The following is a 10,588-nucleotide window of genomic DNA, read 5'->3' as shown; positions in this document are numbered from 1 at the left end:
CATTGACTCACCAAAAGATTAGTGTGAATGAGATATTGAGCTAACAAATCATCTATGTTCTAACATTGGGTAAAAGAATCCTCATGGTTGCCAATTTTCAATGTTCATAGCTTGTCATCCTCACCCAGTGTCCATTCTTCATTTGGTTGCTCAATAGTCTCATACTTACAATTTCATTACGAAGCTCCATCTTATCCATAAATTATTCCGCATAACACACAAAGACCATAATTCATTGCACTTTTTTTTTTTAATTGCACGAATTTAAATATTAAAATTGAGAAGCATCTTACAGTAACATACAGCCCATGGTAAAATCAGACAAGCATTTACATAGTAAATTTTTATTACAGGAAAATAGGCCTAGTATATAGTATGCGTCCATACGTATAGAAGCACTATATTTAGGGGAGTGGCTGGTCTGTATACCACAGCATCGTGATATTCCAGTACAATATATTTAATTGATAATTTACAGTGGAAAACAAGGATAATTGTTTCAACTTCTACTCCCGTCATCTCTACATCCAGGTATACAAAATAACAAATGACAACCTAGGATACAGGCTCATGTATCAGTTTCCAATGATATAGACCCACTTTGGTGCAACGTGAGGAACCTCCAGTCCTGCTGTGGGACAAAATGTAGCAAAGACATTGGGGCTGGTACAGCGAAAGCCACAGGCACAAGGACTTGCTTTACAGTTACATTTTAAGCAAGTGTTCAAATAGCTGAAAGGCTCTGGGACAAACAAGGCAACTTGTTTAACATAATCTTGGTTATTGCCAGTAAGTTGCCTTGGATGCACTAGACAGAATCCAGCTTTACTTGAGCCAAGTTTTGGGAGTTGCCGTGACCATTTACACAGCTATTAACTGGGGAAAGAGTTCACTCGTGAAAGTGTCCTCCCAGCTGTTATCCAGAGTTAGTGGGGAGGACATATCACTGAGAGGAGATGGGGATCCTTCATAATCAGAGTCACTATAGGAATCTATGGGACAGATGGGCTGTTCTTGATTTTGCCTGGATGAAAGAATGTTCGTAAGTCCCAGTTCAGTGATGAACTCGTCTTCTAAGGGTTCCTGTTTGAGTTCCACTTCTATAGGGGCTTTGGCCATTCCTTCGTCCGTGGCACTGAAAGATGCTTGCTCAACTTTGATGGCAGTTTCGCTGCTCTGTACTAGGCTGGCCTCAGCAAGAGGCTTGTGGTAGAAGTGGTCAAAGTGGATCAGTTCATTAATGGCTTCCAGCTTTGTTGATGGGGCCCCCAGAGGAGGAGGGTGGGAGGCTGGTAGGGAATCATTGTCTTCGCTGTAGGCGCAATCCTCCAGGTTAGCAAAGGACCGAGACTCCTCCTCGCTGAATCGGAGCAAGGCTTCTGGGTCAAAGTAGTCCAGAAAGCCCAGGAAGAGATCAGACTGAGGGTGGGAGGGGAAAGAGAAACAAATAGTCAGTTAGATGTTTCCATAGCACTGACAGGTCAGACATTAAATGATGCAGAAAACTCAAGTCAAAGTGCGCAATTGTGTGAATCGGAATAGTATGAGTTTGGGCAATTTGGTCACATACTTGATGATTTTAGGGCAACCAAGATGGATAAGAGCCTCTGAAAGAATCACCTCAAAATAGTGGAAAAGACAGAGCCTGTTAACCATGTTTAGGCAGTAGGTTTCAGATCACCCACTGGAAAATGTCTTACTGTCAGTATGATCATTTGCACATCACGTCTCAAACTATTAGTGATACTGATTGCTGTACAGGAGATTGATGGTATGGGTTTCAGTGCAGTATGGACTCTGGTCATAATTCATGAAATTTTTTTAAAAACAAAACAAAGTATGTTTTATACTGATTTAGGAGATGACACACCATGTTTTATACTGGTTTAGAAGACAGTGCATCAACTAAGGGAGGTGATGGCCTAGTGGTATTATTGCTAGCCTATTAATCCAGAAACTCAGCGAATGTTCTGGGGATCTGGGTTTGAATCCCACCACAGCAGCTGGTGGAATTTGAATTCAATAAAGAATATCTGGAATTAAGAATCCACTGATGACCGTGAAACCATTGTTGGAAAAACCCATCTGGTTCACTAATGTCCTTTAGGAAAGGAAATCTGCTGTCCTTATCTAGTCTAGCCTACATGTGACTCCAGAGCCACAACAACGTGGTTGACTCTCAACTGCCCTCTGAAGAGCAACTAAGGATGGGCAATAAATGCTGGCCAACCAGTGACGCCAATGTCCCACAAATGAATTTTAAAAAACACTAGCTATCTTGAGATTCTTATATTCCAGGATACAATCCACACCATTCCTTTTCAGGACATAGATTTAAACTGCGGACAGGATTTTCTGAATTTATGATTGAAAAAAAGTAAATTTGTTCGGTCCAAACAAATGCTCAGTCAACTTTAGTACATGGTGTGTATTTAAAGATCAGAGTTAAAGATAATAAAAAGCTGCAAAACTTTGAAGAGAAATTAAAGTCAAAATGACTTTCTAATTTATATCATAGTTGGGTTTGACACATTTTGCCTTGGAGGGATCTGGATGCAGCCCAGAAATGTGCCATGATTTTCAGGCCGTAAAGGGCCTCCTCGCTGGAGAGGAATTGGACAGCCTCAAGTCAAGTTTCCATCGAATATGGGTTGGGCAAGTGTTCTGATTGGGGCAAAACATCCAGGAATGCCTTTAGTCTGATCTGCCCCAAAGCAGGAACTACGATAGTGTACCTGAAATCCTAGAAGATAGTGAAAATCCTGGTGCATGAGAGTGAAGGCAGGTTACTAACCCAAGAAAAGGAGCCATGAAAAAAAATGTTAGTACAGAATGAGTATTGATGAAAAAAGTACATGCTGTCTTTCAGCAAAGAAAAATCCCGAATTGGACACTAATTTCATTGTGAGGTGCGGGATATGAAATAATTCGCATATTGCTTTGAGATTTGTGCATTGGAGGAGAAATGCAATAGCCTTTCAGCAGACTTTCCCTCCCGTGGCTCATCCCCAGTCACTCAACTCCCACCATCACACCCTGTGCAAGTCACCACCTTTGAAAAGCCATGGCAAGACCCCAGCCATTCAAATACATGTTCAGTCACTGCTCCCAACTCACCCACAATAATTCAGGACTTGTTATTTTTTTAATTATTTCTGACCTTAATAAAACCATCTGGAAATGCGAGTTTAAAAAGCAAGAAATGATTGAAGCTGCCATGCAATTTACTAGTACCCTACTTTATGAATGAATTACTTATCCCATGAACAGGGATGTTTGTCATGGGTGGTAGTGGTATTCGGCTTCTGGTCAATCCAGAGTTTGTCTTTAATTTCTTCATTCGTGGGACGTGGGCATCGCTGGCTGGCCAGCATTTATTGCCCATCCCTCGTTGCTCCGAAGGCCGTTGACAGTCAACCACATTGCTGTGGCTCTGGACTCACACGTATGCCAAACTTCCTCCCTAAAGGACATTAGTGAACCAGATGGGTTTTTCCCGACAATGGGTTCCATGATCATCAGTAGATTCTTAATTCTAGATATTTTTGTATTGAATTCAAATTCCACCATCTGCCCTGGCGGGATTTGAACCCTGGTCCCCAGAATATTAGCTGAGTTTCTGGATTAATGGTCTAGTGATAATACCACTAGGCCAACGCCTTGGACATAGCTGTCAGAAGGTAATGCTGGGCATGGTGAGAGCTGGTCACTTCATTACTGGACCTCAACAATGCTAAGTGATAAAGGAGTCGCTATTTTCCTTGGGAAAGTCCAGCAAAAGATGACCCATCACACATGCAAGACCATAATTACTGACAAAGCACAAGTGTTTGATGGAATTGCTAGACATGCTACTTTTGAGCTTTATGGTGGTGACTCAATGGTGGTCCCACAGATGCTTTCACCCATCCCTGCTCTGGTGCCCATCTGGGCCAACCCCAGGCTTACCTCAGAGTCTGAAGAGTTATTGCTGTCAGTATCCATGTGGAAGCTGTCAGGCTGGCAGTCATTTGGGCCTGCACCTGCTGCAGAGGCACACGTAGTCTGAGTGCTGCGGACTCAGCTGACCCAGCTGCCAGGCTGATTTCATCCACTCTGGCCTGGAGAAGTATCTGCAAACAGAACAAAAAGATGCAACTGGTCAGCACTGAGCTTTCATGAACAACTTGCATTTATTTACACAGTACTGTAGCATGGTTAACGTGAGGTGGATTACACTGGCAGGTTTCAATGATGTGGTGTGCAAAGAGATGGAAATGCAAACTCCAGCAGGTGAAGGCCATTCAGCCCCATGAGCCTGCTCTGCCATTAACATTGCTTGCAGCATTACTTTACAATCCTGATGTCTACCGTGCAGTAAAATGCAACCCCATTAGTCCACAGTCACGTGAGCAAAAAAACCTTACACCACGCCATAAAAAGAGATACAGATTAGGTAACAAAATCTTGGACAAAGGAGGCATGTCTTGAAGGAGTATCTTCAAAGAAGAGGGAGGCAGTTTTGTTGGCAGTAGGGTGGGAAGGTGGTGGTCAGAGCAAGGGCCCCAAGCAAATGCTTTGCTGCCTTGGGGGGGGGAATGAAAACTGAGATGCAGAAGAGGGATGTCAACACTCAACTATAAAGCAACTGGTTTGGAATTGGGTACTGAGCAGTTACTTGGATATCGAGTTCTTTCTCTCCACTGATAGTGTTCTTGTAGTAGAGCACCATACAATAGATATTAAACATACTGGCACAAAACTGTCATGGCCACTTCTGAACATAAACTCACTGCATCATGAACTAGGCTTCAATAATTCACATTGGTATCTGCTGTCAAAAACTCATTTACAGCAAGCGTCCTCAAGACACAATATTACTACCAGGTCAGAAAATTACACCTGCCCAAAATTTAAGCCCTAATGCAACACTGCAGTTAGGATAGTTACAGGGAAGATTAAAGTAGTGTTAAATGCATTCTTAGTTTCAGTACTTGGTTCCCATCATTATCAAAGAGTGTGCAATGATTGCGGGGATGGATAGGTACATCACAACCAAAAGACTATTCAGTAGTATCAAGAAATGTTGCAGAACCTCAAATTTCAGACTTTTCTGCAGGTACGGATCTCAATGTCCTTCCTTGCATGCTATACTATCTGAAGTAGGGAAAGCAAAGTCTTTCACCCTCCATTTAAGAAGGGGAAAAGTCCACTTGAAGTATCTATGACTAAATCTATTGACATTTGTTTGTCTAAGCACCTTAAAATCTAATACTTCAATAGGATCAAACTAGAGCCTTTTCAGTACAACTATTCTTCACCTTTCATTTCAAAGGGGTTATGTAAATGAGCACACTGTGGGGAACCATGATTTGGATAAATGGATATTATCATTCTTGCATGCCAGATATGATCTTCCCTCATTCTGCTAAATTCTAAGTAGAAACATAATCTACTCAATCTAGCCTCAAGTCAACCCTGTTATCCAAAAGAGTCCAATCAACCCTTGTTGCATTCTCAAGGCAAGTATACCTTCCTTAGACAAGGAGATGAAAACTCTACAGGTGAAGTCTTACAAAAGTCCTATACAACTGTAGAAAGACTTCTTTGCTCGTGTTCCAATCCCTCTGTAATAGAAGTAATTTGCCTTCCTAATTCCTTGCTGTACCTGCAATGTTAAGTTCACAGGGATAGCCAGATCCCTCAGAATACTAACATTTAAAAAAATATTCTGATTTTGTATTTTTGCTGCTACACTTCACATTTCTCCCCATTATAAACCTTCTCACTGAACCCATCTTCATCCCTTTTCACTTTCCTCAATTTGCTTTCCCACCTCACTGTATCATCAGCAAACATGGGTCTCCTCATGCAAGTTACTGATTATAGATTGCAAATAGTTGAGGCCCTCACCCAAGTACTACCCAAGGGGCATGGTGGCAAGGGGTGGCACCGTGGTTAGCACTGCTGCCTCACAGCACCCAGGGACCCGGGTTCAATTCCCGACTTGGGTCACTGTCTGCGCAGAGTCTGCACGTTCTCTCCATATCTGCGTGGGTTTCCTCCAGGTGCTCCTGTTTCCTCCCACAGTCCGAAAGACATGCTGGTTAGGTGCATTGACCCAAACAGGCTCCAGAGTGTGGCGACTTGGGGAATTTTGCAGTAACTTCATTGCAGTGTTAATGAAAGCCTTACTTGTGACTAATAAATTAACTTAAACTTTACTTTTACTGATCTGTAACAGTCTGCCAATTCAAATTGATTGCTTATTCCCACTATTTTCTGTCCATTAAGCAATGCATGTTAACATAATACCTCCAATCCCAGGAGCCCTTTGAAAATCCAAACATTACATCCACTGGTCTCATCTCTTCCCCACCTCCACCATCCTCAAAATGCTAACTGTTACCGCTCGCTCCCCTTGCCTATTGTGAAATATGTGCACTGTTACCATATCAGCAAGATTAGGAGTTAAGGGGAGAGAAGAGATAAAATGTATTTTCCAGGAGTGTAAGCATTGGATAGGTCAGAGTATAGGGGACTTGCTGTTACACCATCCAGGCTCCAAGCCCATCTGTGTAGACTCAGACTCCTTGGAAATGGGGGTCACCAGCTTAATGGTAAATTTAATAGTTTAAGGTTAAAAATGAAAATTGGAGGGGAAAGGGCAAGGGCAGCATGGTGGCACAGTGGTTAGCACTGCTGCCTCACAGCGCCAGGGACCCAGGTTAGATTCCTGGCTTGGGTCACTGTCTGTGTGGAGTCTGCACATTCTCCCTGTGTCTGTGTGGGTTTCCTCCAGGTACTCCGGTTTCCTCCCACAGTCTGAAAGATGAGCTGGTTAGGTGCATTGACCTGAACAGGTGCCAGAGTGTGGCGACTAGGGGAATTTTGTAGTAACTTCATTACAGTGTTAATGTAAGTCTTACTTGTGACTATTAAATAAAAACTTTTAAAAAAACAGGGGGGCAGGTAGAAACAGAAGTTTTAAAGTTAATTTATTAGTGTCACAAGTAGGCTTACATAAACACTGCAATGAAGTCACATTCCAACACCTGTTCGGGTACACCAAGGGAGAATTTAGCATGGCTGATGCACCTAACCAGCACATCTTTCGGATTCTGGGAGGAAACCCACGCAGACACAGGGAGAACATGCAGACTGCATTGACAGTGACCCAAGCTGGGAATTGAACTCAGGTCCCTGGCGCAGTGAGGCAGCAATGCTAACCACTATGCCACCGTGCTGTAATGGGAGATGAATTTAATAAAATGGATGTTGGGAGTCACACTTATTGGGCCTGGACTATGCCAAATTCCAATTCAAAGATTGGTTAAGTTACTAAAATCCTCAGTGTGCTCCACTGTTCAGCTTTTTTTTAAAAAAGGTTGCTTTTTTAAAAGCAACACTGCAAGGAGCACTTTATCCAGACCAACCCTGCAATGTTTACCCTGGCTCTAACAAGAAATCAAGAAATAAATAAATCGATTTAAATGTTAATGAATGCAAATAGTTAGCTGGCAGGAGGCCGAGGGGGATGCGATAAAATAAAGAGGACAATTTCAGAGCCTCCCGGATATGCAAATTTACGTCTCCCGGTTACCACAGCTGGTCTGTCAAATCCCATGGCTGAAAACCATTCAGCCTCTCCCAGAAGTAACACTGCAAGCTCTCTGTTCCAGCCTGGATCAGAGCACTTAAAAAAATCCCCAAGTGCTTTCAAACTTGTGCAATCCTGTGACTCACAGGAACAGGATTCAATCCCTCCCTCTCATTCTCACACACACGCAGACACATTACCTTCTCTTTCTCGGTATCCAAAACTTCCATGCCTAGTCTCTGTCTGAGCTCCTGGTTCTCAGACAGAAGGCTGTGTGTCTTCTCATGTAGGAGTCGGTTTTCGATCTGTAGTTTCTGATTCTGCGGGAAGGAGGGGGAGTGGGGGAGAGAGAAGAGATACCTTCAATATTGTGGATCCACAAAATTCCCTGCCCCGCTACAGAAAAATATTTTAACCTTCAGTCCCCATTGGGGAATAAATTAAGTCCTTCTATTTGAGAGGGGAAAACAAAGTCAAAGTGTTTTTCAATCTGATTCGCTGCTACAGTCGGAGCTCGACGACTCAGCCTTATTCTTTTTAAAAGGATGTCAGTCCCCCCCTCACCTCAGATTCCATCTCCAACACTTGCTCTTCCAGCTCAGACATGCGAGCTTTTTTCCTGTCTCGGGCTGTTTGTGCCGCCACTCGGTTCTTCAGCTTCCTTCAGATAGAAACCAAAATTATTGCTTTAAATCAGTGCTAGATTCTGCTTAAAAATCAGAGATATAGCAAATAAATCGCTTCATCCTTAAATCGGCACTGGATTTGGGTTGAAATTACAGAGAGACAGAATGTATATATATTTTAGACATAAGTTATTGATTCATTCTAAATCCTTCAGAGCACTTGATCTGGTTAAAATTACACAGATAGATATAGGGATTATGTATATAATACACATATTAGTGAATGAGAAATTACTGCTTCACTGTAAATCCTTCAAACAACACGATTTGGTTAAAGTTACACAGAGATAGGGTATACACATATTAGAGAGAAATTGCTTCATTGTAAACTCTTGATTTTAGTTCAAATTACACAGTATATATAGAATATAAAATATATATAGAGAAATTAGTTTCTTCTAAATTCTTCAATCAGGCCTCAATTTTAATTAAAATTACACAGATAATGTGTATATTTATATAGTGAGATTATTTTAAATCATTTAATTAGAGCTTGGTTTTAGTTAAAATTACAGATAGATAATGTGTATATCTATAGTGAGATTTTAAATCATTTAATTAGAGCTTGGTTTTAGTTAAAATTACACAGATAAGGACAGTGTATATGAACATATAGTGAGAAAAATTATAGTTTCAATCCTTCAAACAGAGCTTGATTTTGGTTAATAGGAGAGAGAGAATGTATATTTAGTTTTTTTTTTAAGTGTGCGAGTCAAAGGTCGGCTGTGTGATGCGCAAGTCTAGCTGAGCTGCCACGCAGGCAGAAATGTATCAGACATGGAAAGCAGAACGACACACAATAACAGCAGTCATTGCCGCACAACCGCGGCATTGCTGTTTCAGCATGCAGAATCTGGCTACACTCCGCGAACTCAATGGGGAAATGTGCCCAGGATCCGCTGTCAGCCCCCTTCAGTCCCACTTTAAATAAAAAAAGCGCAGTGACTGCGGACAAAGGGCCACATACATTCTCTCTGTCTCTTCCGCCCCCTCACCCCCCCCCCCCCCGTGTCCCCCGTTCCAGCCTGCCCTACCTCCGCAGTGCCTTCTCCTCGGGGCTGAGGTGAGTGAGCCGCTGCCTTTTCCTGTGTCCGTGGCCGGCTGCCGCCGAGGACGAGTCGCTCTGGGACGGGTACACCACCGAGATGTGACGGCTGACCTCCAGCCCGCTCGGTTTCCCTCCCGGGATCAGCAGCACTTTGGCCGAGCCCGCAGTGTTCATCGCCACCATCCTCTCTCTCTCTCTCTCGCCCTGACAATGTATCGGGAGGGGGGGGAAGCAAATCAATGATACTTTTAGTTCGTTTCCCCCTGATGCTGGGTGGTGATTGCAATGAGCCACAAAAAGGCTCCCTTCCCTCCCCTCCCTCTCTGTCTCTCTCTGACACTCCGTCTGTTCTGATACTGCACCCATGGGTTAATTTCAACTGTCGTGTTTCAATATCATTGGCTGTACAGCCTGTACATCACTGAAAACCTATTCTCCTATTGGACTAACTGATGAAAGTAATATCTCAGATGGCGACCGTCCTTGTTTATTAAGTTGCTACAATCTACAATCATTACATTTATATATATCATCACACCCCTAATATCATGTCCCTCTGTAAACATAATAAAGTGTAGCATCACCCACAGATACATAGCATCTATCTATTAATATGTATAACCACAGACTACATATAAGGATATGTAAGGTTTATACAATGCGCAATTAACTAAGAATATTTCCGCGTATGTATATTTAATTGGATGAATAATAATTATGTATGTATTTATCTGTCTAATTGTTTATTAGGGCGGCACAGTGGCACAGTGGTTGGCACTGCTGCCTCACAGTGCCTGGGTTCGATTCCCAGCTTGGGTCACTGTCTGTGCAGAGTCTGCACAATCCCCCCGTGTCTGCGTGGGTTTCCTCCGGGTGCTCCGATTTCCTCCCCACAGTCCGAAAGACATGCTGGTTAGGCGCATTGGCCATGCTAAATTCTCCCTTAGTCTTTCCGAACAAGTGCTGGAGTGTGGTGACGAGGGGATTTTCACAGTAACTTAATTGCAGTGTGAATGTAAGCCTACTTGTGACTCTAATAAATAAACAAATGTTGATAATAATGTATAGGTGTGTTGCTATCTATCATGATAATTCTGTATATTTTTTGTGTATATATTTTATATTTGATTTGATTTATTATTGTCACATGTATTGGTATACAGTGAAATGTATTGTTTCTTGCGCGCTATACAGACAAAGCATACCCTTCACAGAATACATAGGGGGAAAGGAAAGGAGAAAGTGCAGAATATAGTGTTACAGTCATAGCTAGGT

At 42.5% G+C, this 10,588-nt stretch overlaps 1 protein-coding gene across 1 annotated transcript; it reads right to left on the bottom strand.

The window, feature by feature from the left end:
* Positions 1–231: 231 nt before the first annotated feature.
* Positions 232–9,660, bottom strand: xbp1 (X-box binding protein 1). Its single transcript, XM_078226979.1, has 5 exons — positions 9,300–9,660; positions 8,144–8,240; positions 7,780–7,899; positions 3,949–4,112; positions 232–1,419 (listed from the first exon to the last, which is right to left on the bottom strand). The coding sequence occupies exons 1-5, from the start codon at positions 9,494–9,496 to the stop codon at positions 1,230–1,232; spliced, it is 768 nt and encodes a 255-aa protein (XP_078083105.1). The 5' UTR covers positions 9,497–9,660; the 3' UTR covers positions 232–1,229.
* Between the last annotated feature and the right edge of the window lie 928 nt (positions 9,661–10,588).

The sequence above is a fragment of the Mustelus asterias genome, chromosome 13, assembly GCF_964213995.1.
Source record: "Mustelus asterias chromosome 13, sMusAst1.hap1.1, whole genome shotgun sequence".
NCBI lineage: Eukaryota > Metazoa > Chordata > Chondrichthyes > Carcharhiniformes > Triakidae > Mustelus > Mustelus asterias.
The sequence above is the reverse complement of the archived record's forward strand: the minus strand, read 5'-3'. Positions and strand labels throughout refer to the sequence as shown.

What these genes read in the sequence shown, in the direction of transcription:
- xbp1 (XM_078226979.1), bottom strand. Translation starts at nt 9,496, where the DNA reads ATGGTGGCGATGAACACTGCGGGCTCGGCCAAAGTGCTGCTGATCCCG. An exon ending in TGGATACCGAGAAAGAGAAG is followed by an intron (nt 4,113 to 7,779) that starts GTAATGTGTCTG and finishes TTCTGTTTGCAG; the next exon opens with ATACTTCTCCAGGCCAGAGT. An exon ending in ATAACTCTTCAGACTCTGAG is followed by an intron (nt 1,420 to 3,948) that starts GTAAGCCTGGGG and finishes TCCCACCCTCAG; the next exon opens with TCTGATCTCTTCCTGGGCTT.